The sequence below is a fragment of the Neophocaena asiaeorientalis genome, unplaced genomic scaffold (assembly GCF_003031525.2).
Source record: "Neophocaena asiaeorientalis asiaeorientalis breed wild unplaced genomic scaffold, Neophocaena_asiaeorientalis_V1.1 scaffold114, whole genome shotgun sequence".
NCBI classification, from domain to species: domain Eukaryota; kingdom Metazoa; phylum Chordata; class Mammalia; order Artiodactyla; family Phocoenidae; genus Neophocaena; species Neophocaena asiaeorientalis.
In genome coordinates, this window is record NW_020173116.1 from 10,853,801 (window position 1) to 10,867,894 (window position 14,094).

The window sequence follows — 14,094 nt, forward strand, 5'->3', positions numbered from 1 at the left end:
CCCGTCATTTTGGGTTCTGCACCCCATGGTCAGAGTTCTCCAGGCGCCTGGTTTTCGCTTCCATCATAGCACTTGCCATGTTGTTCTTTCAGCTCTTCAACATGTTTTTCTTGAAGGCCAAGCACCATCTGATGTCAGGGGTACAGGGGAGAGGCAGGCAGGGGACACACGTTATCATGGGAAAGAACAAGAAAGCCTGGAGTTGTTTCCTACATGGTTAATGAACCCCTATCACGCCTGGCATCTGCCGTGTGCCCTTGTATCGGCCGCTGACTCAAAGCAGCCCGTGTCACCCTCACAGCCTCGTCATCTTCCCGTCAAGCAGAGTGCAGCTTGGAGGGCAGAGCTGGCTCTCACACTCCACCTCCAGGGCTCTCACCTGCCTCGCCAGCCGTCCCAGGGCTTACTACGTGGTCACAGATGTGCCCTTCCCCAGTGGGTACAGATGACACGGGCGCGGCGGCCAGAGGAGCAGGGGCAGTGGTCCTGTTCTGGGTGAGGGGCTGTCAGGGCTGCTTTCTCAGAGGAGGGGACTTCAAGGCCAGGACCTGAAGGCAGCGCGGGAGTTCCTGAGCACAAGCAGAGGGTGCGGGATGCTCCAGCCTGAGGGTGCAGCCTGAGGGGCGGCCCAGAGGAAGAGGAAAGCCGGCAGCCCGGAGGAAAGGCAGTTTGGAGGGCTGGAGACGGGCTGGGAGCGGAGGCTGTGCTCTGCAGAGCCCAACTAGTGAACTGGGGAGCTAAGGCTTCATCCCAGGAGCAGCTGGAAGCCCACGAAAGTTTGTTTTTTTAAAATATTTATTTTATATTGGAGTAGAGTTCATTTACAATGTTGTGTTCGTTGGCAAGGTGGTGACTTGGTCTGATATGGGGCCGCTGGCAGAGAGCAAATTGGACAGAGACGAAAGGTGATGTGGGAAGGCCAGTTTGGCCAGATCACTGCCCAGAGGACATGATGGCCTGGACTAGGGTAGAGGCCAGAGGAAAAGGAGTGAATGGATCTGACGGAGTTCGAGGGAGGAAAATCTCACAGCACTGAGACCCTGTTTGGATGTGAAGACGACAGGGAGAGGTCAAGGATGCCAGCTGGGTGTCGGGTATGGGCAGGTGACTGCTTGACAACACCACACGTGGGGACAGAACACAGTGGGGGGAGGAGATAATGAGGACATTGGGGATGTATGTGGATCTGGGGTCCCCAAGTACATCTGGGAGGCAGATGGGATGTGAAGCCAGGACACCCAAGAGCGAGTTGCCTTGGCGTGCAGATGAAAGGGTGTGCACAGACGGTGTTTGAAGCTGTCGGAGGGGGTGAGTTTATTGAGGGATGGAGAAGTGCCTGTCTCCTCTCTCCCCACCGTGATCTCCAACCCGCACCGTCCAGTATGGGAGCCACCGGCCACACGTGGTGATTTAAATTTCAATTAAAATAATTAAAATTAAATACAATTAAAAATTCTGTTTTCAGGGACTTCCCTGGCAGTCCAGTGGTTAGGACTCGGTGCTTCCACTGTCGGGGCCCAGGTTCAATCCCTGATGGGGGAACTAAGAATCCTACAAGCTGTGCGTGCGGCAAAAAAAAAAAACCAACAAAATTCAGTCACACGAGCCGTGTTTCAGGCGCTCTGAAGCCATGTGGCTGGTGGCTTCCCTAACAGCCCGTGCAGGTTACAGACCATTTCCATCATCACAGACCGCTCTGCTGGATAACACTGAGTCTAGACTCCATTGCGTTTCCTGGCCTAGAGGTCAGAAAAGGAACCCATGGGCTCTTCAGGGGCCTTCATGTGCGTGGTTGGCCTCGAGCGGGGGCTGCCCGCCAGCCACGCCGCCCCAGCCAGGACACGGGGGTGTTGTCGGCACACGGGGCTCCAATGCGTGTTTGTCTGGCTTGAGTCTTAGTTCCTTCTCAGGCCCATAGGTAAGAGCACGTTTGCATTGGAACAGGTAAACCCTTTTGGATTACAATTCAAAATTACAGAGTCTTCACAGAAAATCAGATCTGGAACTTCTCATTTCAGAAACCGGTTCTGAATTGTCACGAAGTTTCAGCTTTTGCTTTTCATTTTTCGTCTTTGTGGAATGTGTGCCTTGGTTCTCTTTCTTTTCTTTTCCAGTCGGATGTCACGGATCAGAATTTGTTACGTTTCCTTCCAGAGCAAGAACACTCAGAAGTCTACAAAATGCTTTCTTCCCACATGCTTGTGACGGACTCCCCCTCCCCAGAACACTTAAAATGTAAGTTTAACTTCACTGGTTTTACGAGATAGAAAGATGAGAATGTCACTTCTGAAAGGAGGTTAGAATGAATTAAGAAGGGAGGACTAATTTTAAAAATAATTTTCCTTGTGACTCAGAACATTTCCAAGATCCTTAGAGGTATATTTTAAGTTCAAAGCTAAAACCGGAGTTTGGAATATGGAAGACGTTGAACTTTTATGCGGAAAATTTTAAAGCACAGAGCTTAAGAATAATAACTTGTTTTGCATGTAATACAAGAGATCCCTTTTTTTTCCCCACATGAGAGCCTTTTAGTAATAAAGTGTACAAAAATAAGTGAATAATCTTATTTTGGAGGACACTGTGAGGTTAGATTTGTATTTGTGATACTAAGTAACCAACTAAAAACTGAATAATTAGGTCAAAACTCCAAATTCTCTTCTGAGGCTGTCATCTGGTTATTTATATACATTTGCAGGTTTTATGGAATTTTAAAGTTTTTGTCAAAATTGGCGACCTGGATAGAAAGCTGGTCCGGTCACCTAATGAAACGTGTATTTTGACGGCAGTAGCAAAGGTGCCTTGTACTTACTCAAGCCTTACTCCATTTTCCGTGAATAATGTGTCCCATGGTACATCTGATTTTCCTTCAGAGCAAAGTGGAAAGATTAAATTAAGGAGAGCAGCTCTGAGCAGCTTTATTTTAATATACAGTATGAAAACAACCAGAACTAATTAAGGCCGACAGAACCAACCACAGACATCTGTGAGCAAATTAAGACTAATCGGGTCCGAGTATGGAATGCAAAACATCTATAAACTACAGAGGGGAAAAACCTGTGTTGCAAAGGTTATAAAACCACGTCTGAAAGTCAGTCATAATGAGAGAAATAGCCCGGCCATGTGTTGACCAAACCCTGTGGGTTTCACAAGATGCGACTTGTTTAGTCTAGAATCACTGTAGAGCTCTCATTCCCTGTTTCTCCTTTTTTCCTTTAATGGCCCAGCTGACAACGACTTAGAGTTTTATTGCCATCTTCTCAGAGGCAGCTTGAACCCAAAGGAATTTCCAACTTATGAATACATAAAATTTGTAGGAAATTTTCGCTCTTACAACAACGGTAAGCGTTCATTGTCGTATGATTGGGGCAGTGGCTTTTCTCATGCAAACGTGCAGGCAGGGGCGGGAGGGAGGGGCGCATATGTGCTTTCCATATTTGCATTTGGATTTCTGTGTTCCCAAGATGTGTTTTCTGTGCTCCTAAATGGTACCTCCCATTCGGGAAGAACACGCATCCCCACCTGTTTATGCCAGCACGTGACGTCCCCCTGAGACATACCTTATTCATTTATTTATTTTCAGGCTAATGGAATAGTTCTATGCTGTGAGAAGCAACTTAACGGTTAATAAAGAACAGGCTCAGCCTACACACAGCCAAACAGGGCTTCATTGTGACATGAAGATCCCTAACCTTGGCTTCTGCATTTTTTTTTTTTTTTTTTTTTTTTTTTCACACAAACCCGTGTCCCCTGCATTGGCCTGCAGACTCTCAACCACTGAGCCACCAGGGAAGCCCATCCGTTTTACTTTTGACCCAGGCAAAATGGGGATGCAGGCCTGATGCCAGAGATTCAGAAACACAGGTCCCAACACGCAGCCCCACTGGGGAGCCCAGCACAGAGTGGCCAGTCCTCAAAACCCACAAAACACCTAACTTTGAAAGCTCTAACATTTCATAAAATAGCAAAGATGGGGCAGGGGGAATAGAAGGAAGTGTTGACAGGGAATGGTAGAAAGAGAGAAGAGGGGAGGAGAAAAAATGGCAAAGGGAAACAAATACAGAAAGGTGAGCCACGCGAAGGAGGGGGTGCGCCGGTGGGAGACACAAGGGAGTGGATGCTGGCAGCTGACCTGTGGTGCTTCGCTTGCTGTTGTTTAACTCTGGACCCACGGTCCAGTCTATTACCCCCGTCGGATGAGTCCCAGAGTTTCCACTAGAAGCAGCCAAAGTAACGGCACTGGGTCCTAATGACGGTCCCTGTTGTATGTTATTTGCGTACATATACATGCTTTGCTTAAGAGGCTCCAACTATAGGCTAAACAGCACGATCCTCCAGGCCCCGTGTTCAGGGCTGATGCCTGGATGATGGGCTCCTTGGCCAACTCAGGGCCCTTTGCGGAAGCTCCCCACCTAGGGCTCGGGGTGCCCGAGTGGTTGGGAGTGGTGGCAGGGCAGCCTTCCCAAGGGGGCCCCTAAATCTGGGCGAAGCGGGATGAAGCCGAGACCTGCCCTTGTCTAATCCGACTCATCTGAGAGGCTTTCCTGAACCTCATGAGACACATGTGTAATGAACCACACGACGAAGTAAAGAAACTGACCTAAGGGGTACCTCGTGGAGAACTCAACGTGGTGCCAGCCCGGTGCTGTGGCTCCCTGGGTGAGGCAGCCTGTTACAATGCAGACTCTCAGATGTCCCTAGAAGATTCTAGTTCAGCACACCTGAGGGCGCGGCTGGGACTGAGCAGTTGGAAAACAACCTAGGGGTTCTGATGCAAAGGGTCATGGACTTTGAGAAACACTGCCCCATTGTAACGCTACATGGCACTCCATAGGAATTTTAATGGCACTCCTCTTGCTTGTGGTGCCAGGCACCTCTATCCTTGAATTAATATAAGCAGTGGTTTGGAATTTGCTTAAAATGTGTACCGTGGCCATAATGCCAGCTGCTGGGGTAGCAGCCCATCCCAGTTGGCCGCATGCAAGGAAGGGTCCCCAGAGTGCCGAGTCTGTGGGAATTATGGGATGCTGCTCCCACGTGTCTCCGTGACAACAGCACACGCACTTAATGATGGGTACCGGGTTGTGATTGGCTGGTGAGCAGCGTTATCCTGTGAATGTACATTTCCACGACTCTCATTAAGATGCTACTGGGCGTCGCTTTGAAGCTTCCTGTCTTTTATCACATTTTAGAGGATTTCAAGGAAATAGGCAGGCTTCATTGTGAATACCTGAGACTTTTTTTTTTTTAAACCAGCAAGGCTTTATTTTCTCTTCAAGTTGAGACAATGTTTGTTTGCCTGAAAGGATGTGTGGAAGTTATGTGTGATTTTTTTTTTTTTTTTTTTTTTTTGGTGGGGGGAACTGTTACTGCTATAAACACGCGGCATTGAAAGTGGAAGTTTTAAACCCAAGAGTTTAAAACCAGAGTGTCTTTGCAGAGCCTGCTAAACAAACCAAAGTTAGGGGAGCTTTCTTGAGACAAGAGTCTCCAAATGTAATTGTGGACAAACTGAACTATAATTCTCACTTGGATTAAAACAGCAAAAGGTGTCAGTCAGATGAGTTTCTAAGATGGAACCCTATGAAGTCACCAACATTCAACCATTTTTGGCCGCTAAAGTAAGGTTTAACATAAGAAATCATTCAGATTTGATTCTGTAGGTTTATTTCTCAATAAACGTGGAATGATGGGATCATAAAAATAGCTCACCTTTTAGGAGTGTTTCCTCAGTGCCAGGCCCTGGGCTCAGTCCTGACACTGGTTGTCTCATTGAATCCTGGCAGCAACCTCATGAGATGGTCCTAATGGCGTCATCCCATCTTTTTTTCTTTTTCTTTAATTGAAGTATAGTTGATTTACAATGTTGTGTTAGTTTCAGGTATACAGCATAGTGATTCAGTCTTATGTATATATGTGTATATATATGAATATATATTTTTTTCAGATTCTTTTCTCTTACAGGTTGTTACAAAATATTGAGTATAGCTCTCTGTGCTGTACAGTAGGTCCTGGTTGGTTATCTATTTTACATACAGTAGTGTATAGCTGTTAATCCTGATCTAATTTATCCCTCCCCCAACCCCCTTTCTCCTTTGGTAACCATAAGTTTGTTTGCTATGTCTGTGAGTCTGTTTCTGTTTTGTAAATAAGTTCATTTGTATCTTTTTTTTTTTAGATTCCACATAGAAGTGATATCATATGATATTTGTCTTTTTCTGTCTGACTTACTTCACTCAGTATGAGTGAAGGTCCATCCATGTTGCTGCAAACGGCATTATTTCCTTCTTTTTTATGGCTGAGTAATATTCCATTGTGTAAATATACCACATCTTCCTTATCCATTCATCTGTCAGTGGACATTGACATTGCTTCCATGTCCTGGCTATTGTAAATAGTGCTGCTATGAACATTGGGGTGCATGTATCTTTTCAAATTATAGTTTTCTCCAGATATATGGCATCATTCCATTTTGTTTGAATTTTATTTATTTTTTTATACAGCAGGTTCTTACTAGTTATCCATTTTATACATATTAGTGTATACATCTCAGTCCCAATCTCCCAGTTCATCCCACGCCCCCCAGCCCCTCCGCTTTCCCGACCTTGGTGTCCATACGTTTGTTCTCTACATCTGTATCTCCATTTCTGCCCTGCAAACCGGTTCATCTGTACCATTTTTCTAGGTTCCACATATAAGACCTCATTCCATCTTAACAGAGGAGGAAATTGATTCATAAAGGGTTAAGTCTCAAGTGTACAGGTGGGATGTGAGAGACCCAGATTCAGAGCCGTTCTAACCCTGAACTCATACTCTTAACCTCAGGCTTTGCTGCTTCCCACAGATCGAGGTGGCGATTACACATTTAGATGCAAACACAGGCCTCTCCCCGGCGCCTGGCATTCTGTTGGTCCATGATGTCTGTACCCGTGCACATCACGTGTCCTGTGCCCATGTACCAGGCTGTTTTAAGAGTACCCTAGATTTGTTTTAAATTAAATATGGTAAGACACACAGACATGGAAAGGACTGTGATGAAGAGGTTTATGCTTACAGATCCCTAGAAACGGTCACAGCACGCCATGCAGGGCCACACACGGGGGCACCAGGATAGGCCAAAAGCAGAGGGAGCTCAGGAAACGTGGGCAGAGGCCTCTATTATGGTTTCTGCAAAAAAGAGCAGGCGAGGCAGAGTAAGCAGGCTTGGGTTTGGCTGGTTTGAATAATTACAGCAGGCTGTCGGGTGTAAGGGCTGGTCCTGGCCCTGGGTTGGGGGGGGGTGCGGGGATTAGGGCAGGTGGGTAGTGGCTCAGAGTACGAGAGCCTGATAGAGGAGAGGGTGCGGGGTGTGAACTCTGGATGGGTTGGTTTTGCCTCCGAAACGTACACTGGAAGTGAGTTGTTTACTATCTCTAGGAGTTGTTTGACCCTGAGAGGAGCAGTCCCTCTAGAGTCAGCACGGCCCCAAATGTCAAAGCATCAAATCCAGAAGCACGATTATTACACAGGCCACCCCGTGCAGCTTCCCCAAGGTCCCAGGCAGGCACAGGGTAAGGAGCAATAGGTAAAGGATAGAAAATATGACCGTGAACATCAGTTTTATTTTCTTTTTTTTAAGACTATTTTTTATACAGCAGGTTCTTATTAGTTATCTGTTTTATACATATTACTGTATACATGTCAGTCCCAATCTCCCAGTTCATCCCACCACATGTCTCAGTTCATCCCACTCACTCCCCGCGCCTTCCCCCCTTGGTGTCTATACGTTTGTTCTCTACATCTGTGTCTCTATTTCTGCCTTGCAAATCAGTTTTATTTTCATAAAATACCTGCTCATACTTCAAAGAACTATGCAGAAAACCCTCCTTTGGTCCATTACCATGAAAAGTCCTATCATTTCTGTAGGGCTGAGGAGTTTGAGGAGTGTTGTCTGATGTCTTCTTGTTTGATTCCTGTCAAGAGGAAATAATGGGTTGGAAAGGATGGGGAGTTTTACTCACCTGTGGACTCATTGCTCCCCTTCCTGGGCCCACACGGTCTGTGCCTGGCATATAAATAAGTGCCCAATGGACTCAGGTTGACCTACACTGAGGCTCAGTCCTCAGCCCTGGATGCACAGGTGGAAGGGGGCAGATCCAGGGTTCAGGCCAAAGACTTCTGACTTGTGGGGAAATAACGCCCTTCCCTGGGAGCTGAGGATGGAGCATGCCTTGGCTGAGCCCCGAGCACACTCCAGGGAAGGGGCAGCAGCTTCCTGGAGGGCTCCCGCCACTTCTTTGTCCCTAAATCCAAAGCGAAGATGAAATCCACTTTCGTACACACTGGGTAAACTGGAGTGTGTTACTTTCTGTTGCCCTGTGGACTGTCTGCTCTGGCAGGCCTCTGGAGCAGTGCTGAGTGGTCAGAGAAGTTGACCCCTGGCCTCCATTCACTCCCCACTGACCCCCTCCCACCTGGGGTCTCGGGGTGCTGGGAGGCCAGTGGCCCCCTTCCTGATGTCTTTCCCAGGCCCCTCACTCGGGAGCCCCCCAAGAACTGTCGTTGACAACCTCTCCCGGCCTAGAGCTCATCTCAGCGACCCATCTGATAGATAGATGGGAACCCAGGCTGCTAAGTGCTGGCTGCTACCCCAAACTTACATCCACGGGAACCCTTGGGCCTTAAGCTGAAAGGCCCCAAGTTAAATGTGTAGGCTGCAGGGCAGGGAAGAGAGGGTGGGACGGAGCCAGAGAGGAGACGCTTACACCATGTAGATGAAGATGCCATCAGCTTCACCTGCTCAGATCCGTCTGGCCCTATGACCCTGGGAGGCCGGGGCGGGGGAGGACAAAGCACTTTTGCCCTTGTTGACGGGCTTAAACTCTCTAATTGGATGTTTCCAGATTCACCCATCAATTGTGCCACCTTACCTCCCCCCCAACACACACTCCTGGGCACTGGGACAAACACACCAACCATTGCCTATATACTTGAGCGAAATGGAATTTCCCTACATCTGTATCCTTACGTCTTGGTCACTCCTTAGGATTCCATCATTTGCCACAGATGTTCTAGGGGACGGGACTTCCCATCTTTAACCTAGATTTTTAATCAGTGTGAAGACGTACGTGTCAGGAAATGGGATGAGAAAGTAGTTTTCTTCGAATTGTTTCACTTCGGGACAGTTTCTATCCTGCTCTGTGAAGCTTCCTGTAGGAATCTAAGCTGGGATGTAGAATCACATGTCTCATCCTGTCCCCATAAAAAGCCCACTCTGACCCCAGCCATGTGGCCTGGAGCCCCGGGGTGGACCACTGGTCAGAGCAGCCCCTGGGCCACCTCTGCTCTGCCCACTGTTTCCAGAATAGAGTTGAAACAAAATTACTTTATTTGGGACTATGTTTGTCTGCTAACAGATTTTTTTTTTTTTTTTGAGCTTTCGAATAAATACACCCCCAACCCAAGTCAGGTAGCCCCAGCCCTACAGTCTGATTGGGAAGGAACCGTCCAGATGATGTTCACAGGCATAATGAACAGTCCTAAGAAGGGGCAGCTTGAAGGGGTCCTAAGAAGCCGGTCCCCGTTCCTCAAGAACTTGGTGTCTGGAAGCAGGCTGTCCTCTCTGTGAGCCGACCTCCGCCCCCAGACTTGGATTTAAGTGTGCATCTGACTGAAATCCAGAAAGCAGTATTTCAAAAGTGGCTGGTGTGCTTCCAAGTAGGTCACCCTCAGCAAACATGCTGCTCTGGGCTTTCCAGAAACCACACACCAGAGGATAAAAGTTTCCCTGCCCTCATTTTACCTACTCACCTCTAACCACGCAACCAGATTTGAAATGCTGGCAGAAGTGGACGCTTTCCAGCTTTCAACCCTTGATGTTCTGTGGGATTTCCGTAGGTTGCCTCACGTTACGGCTTTGGCGTTTTGGGGTTTTTTTTCCCTGAGCCGAACTAATTGAGACGTCTCAGTGAAGGGAACCAACCGCACGCCCACCAGACCTCACTGGGAGTGGACATGTGAGTTTCGCCCTGAAGGACAGCTTCGTGGAGGGAAGTCTGATCTGTGTGTCCCAGGCCCCCGAGAGTAAGAAGCAGAGTGTCCCTGCCACCCAGACGGGGATGCGCGGCGTCCTTCTCCAGCCACAGCCATTGCTGCCAGATTAGATTGCAGAGGAAATCACGATCACAGTCAAGAACAAATTGTTACCCAAGGGCATCATTCCACACGAGCACCTGTTAAAATGGAGGGGTGGGGAACGGTCAGACCTTTATCAACCCCATCTTCCTGCTTGTTTCAGCCCGGGAGCAGGGAACTTTTGTCCGGCTTGTCCGATAATTGTGATAAAAGTATGCACAAGATATCCACTTGGAGGAGGGGACGAGGGCCTGTAGGAAGTTCACTCCCCTGAGGATCCAGTAGTCAGGCCCTGTGGACCAACCGTCTGGGGGAGACCTTATCTGTGCCCTCACAAGCTCCTGGCCCCGACGAATACTCATTTTAATTGATGAATGCCAGGGCAGAGAAGAAATTCAAGTAAGACATGTATTTTCCCAGTAGGGTGATTTTTTTTTTTTTCTTCAGTCCAGCACATTGCAAACCCCCAGCTCCCTCGTGTGGCTCTCAGCCTTTCTCCGACATTGTTTTTTCCGAATGCCAAACAGAACTGGCAGAAAGGAAAGAAGAAGTGTGTATTACCCCAGCAAGATGGGTGGTGGCCCAGGCTAAAAGCTGCACGGGATTACCTCGCTGCCACTCTCCTAAGAGCCCAGTCACCCGGCTGGCTTTTCGCAACACACTGGAGGAAGGATACTGTGAAGAGAGAGAAAGAGAGTCTGGAAAGAGTACGTAGTTAGAGATGATTTCTCATGAAGGTGCAGAAAATTACTTTCCCCTCCACATTCTAACACTCCATCCCAAACATTTTGGACATTTATCACAAATGAAATTCAGGGACTTCATTCTTCCTTTAACAAACCTCCTCATCAACTGTTTCACGTCTTCCCAGACACCTACCGGATTTGTTTTTCGTTTGTTCCAAGAAGTGCAGAGAAAGCTATTTGTCACTCTCCTTGTGGACTATTAGTGTGTTTTCCTACAGCTGTTGCGACTAATTTATCAGCAGGCCATCTCTGATCAGAATACTCCACTGTGTGGGCCTGATGGCTGAACCGATGCTGAGGAGAAAAAGTTACCTCTTTCTCCATTTATTCCCAGTTTGTGCTGTTGGCTGACCTTCCCTGTCACCATCCCTGCCTCTCCCTCCATCTTTCCTATCCCTTTGGAAGCCCGTCCTCACACCCCCTGGGGTCTCCCTGCCCCCATGGTATCCTTATCTCCTCGTCATGACTGGTTTGGGAGCTCACCTCTGTCATCAGGCAGACTTGGAAGCCAGCCCCGGATGCCAAGTGAGACACACCTCATCATTCTTATCCTCCAGAGAACCTCTGGGATCTCTTGGTTTGGGGATCCTAAGAATGCCAGCCCAAGCAAAGTTCTTTGGGGATCTCTGAAATCAGAGGCTTCAGTGATGAACGATCTGGGAGTAAAGAAGGGAATCCATAACCCCGTAGACCCTTTTAACATCCTGCATCTCTCCAAGCACGAGGCCCACGACGGGTGCTTGACTGTCTTCCATGGAGTGCTTTGCAGCTGGTTCACATCCCATCTCACCCAGGCGTCCTTCTGACCGGTGTTAATGCATCAGGGGGCAGTGAGTCAGCCTGAGCCTCTGGAACCAGAACCGTGTCCGTGGGCCACCTTCCCACTGCGCGCCAGCCACCGGCAGTACCAGGCTGGGCTGTGGAAGGGAAGCCACCTTGGGGTCTTAAGGTCTGCCTGTTGGTTGCTGGCCAGGATCAGAAGGTCTCTTCCCGAACTAGGCTTTAAGCCGTGAGATGGAAGGTCATCTCGTGAGAGCATCATTCAATAAACACACGTTGGACGCCTGCTGTGGGTAAGACGCCCACGCAGAGCTGGAGACAGACGCCTCGCCCCTGTTCCCACGTGGGGAAGGCTAGTTCTTTAGCTTTGGGAAAGACAAGGTCACTTCTTCTTTTGGATACTATAAAAGCTATGTATTCACTCTACACAGAACACGTAAATCACTAAAAAGTATAGTTTGGTGAACATTTTCTCCATTCCAGAACATACTAAATCAGTCGGGAATAACGGCTCTCTGTCTGCCTCGAAATAATCTAATTATGGCACCCAGAGTCTCCTTTACGTCTGACGCAAAGTAAAATACTTATTCTGGGGATTGTGTCCTCGTATGTGTTTGAGGAGGGCAGAGGTAACAATTAAGTATATCTCTAGTGTTTTGCAGTCCCTGCACGATAAATCAGTTTATTACAGATTAAAACAGTTTTTCATTATTTGTATTAATGGGATGCAAACACATACTGGATCCTTTTACACGGCAAATAACCACAAAAGTACTTATCTTTGATAGTATATTGGGTTTTATAATTACACAAGATACAAATGTTGTAAAATATTGTTACGAATAACACACCTCAAACAAAACAGGCCGCACTGTCGTGATTCACTAGATTGTGCTCAGATCACTTCTGAGTAACTGGGGGGTGGGGATAGGAAGTGTATCAATAGCAAGCATTCGTCACTTCTGTTGGTCGTGAGTGCGTACACGCACGCCTCTTGGGTGGCGGGGGAAGGAAAAGTCTGGAAGCAGTCAGAGATCTGATAAGGTGGGGCTGTGCTGCAATGAGCGGTTAATCCTTCTGAGAGGCTAGGGAGGCCAGTTGTAATTAGATCTATTTTTTTCTACGACTTAAATCGAAACAACTAATTAAATCCTTAATTAATGTTTTTAAACCACCTCGGGTTAAGGAGTGCCAGAGAAGTTACTCTAAGTATTCCCTATTACCAGGAGGTCCCAGGGCACAGCCTGCTCTCGTTGACTCTAGAATTTGTGAGAAGGCTTCTGCTGAGAGAGTACAAGTCATTGCAGATGCAACTGGCCAAAGGTTGAAAGTGTCCTCCTCCCCCTGGTTTTCCCCCAAGGTTTTCCCCTTGCCCTCTGTTACAACTTTCAGCTTTGATTCACATTCGCCTTTGATCAGGCCTTCATCTGCTTCAGGTTTTGTGGAGGGAGAAGCTTGTTTAGAAGGAATTTGCTCAGTTCCAGGCCCCTCTGTAAAAGATCTGGCTTATCAAGTGCAGACTCCAAGCAATCTTGAAATTTCCCTCCTGGGAGATTTCCATCTCTAAAGCCTTCGAAGTTATAAAGGGACTCTGGTAAAACCACCTTGGGAGACACCCAGGCCAATGGCAAGGTCTGCAAAACACCCACTTAATTTCCATGATCTGAGGCTCTGCCCCTTGAAGAAGTGGTCGGCGGCTGGTGTTCCCAACCTTGTCCCCCTCGCTGTAAATCACTGACAGCACGTGAATTTAGCAGCCGAAAGGATCAAACCAGCTCATGGTTTAGAGACAGATTAAAGAGACTTTCTCTTAAATGCCTGGGAAGTCCTCAGATGTTCACTTGGAAGGTCTTGCTATCCTGAAAGAGAATTTTATTAGGTTGTTTTCTGGCGGGAGATGTCTGACAGATTCAAGCAGAGAGAATATTTCACATCTGGGGAATTTTAAATGTCTTTTTATTATGCTGATGTTCACATCTGCAGGCCCTTCCCTTATGTGGACTTATTTTCCTTTCTCTTGATGACTTCCTTGGCTCACCCTACAAATTAATCTGTTGAGGCCAACGACTGACAGATGTAAACTCTCTCGGGCCCACGATTTTTTATTTTACCCACTTTATATTCATGTTTGGAAACCTTTGTTAGTATTTATGTGGATGCGTTCAGAGACTATGTTTGGTAAAAGGAATTTATTCATGTTAGTGGGTAGAAGACCACTATAGATAGAAGACCCATTATAGATAGAATCACTTAGAAACCTGTAAACATAGAAAACAAAGGATTCCCGGAAAGCCAAAATCCAAAGAGAGTCGCGCAGATTTCATTTTAGAACGCAGTTAGTTTTCTGATGCTTTCTGTGTCCTCAGATTGGAAAACATAACTCTGTCTTAATCTACAAGTTCAGAAATGTACAAGATATAATCAAATACAGTTGAAAAAGAAAGAGGTGGTACCGTTT

General features: G+C 47.3%; 1 protein-coding gene across 1 annotated transcript in view; it reads left to right on the forward strand.

The window, feature by feature from the left end:
- Positions 1 to 14,094, forward strand: part of NPAS2 (neuronal PAS domain protein 2) — a 98,788-nt gene that overhangs the window by 50,102 nt on the left and 34,592 nt on the right. Inside the window, exons 5-6 of the mRNA XM_024744027.1 lie at positions 2,115 to 2,235; positions 3,225 to 3,338. Of these exons, the coding sequence (XP_024599795.1) occupies positions 2,115 to 2,235; positions 3,225 to 3,338 (235 nt within the window). The remainder of the gene's footprint in view (positions 1 to 2,114; positions 2,236 to 3,224; positions 3,339 to 14,094) is intronic.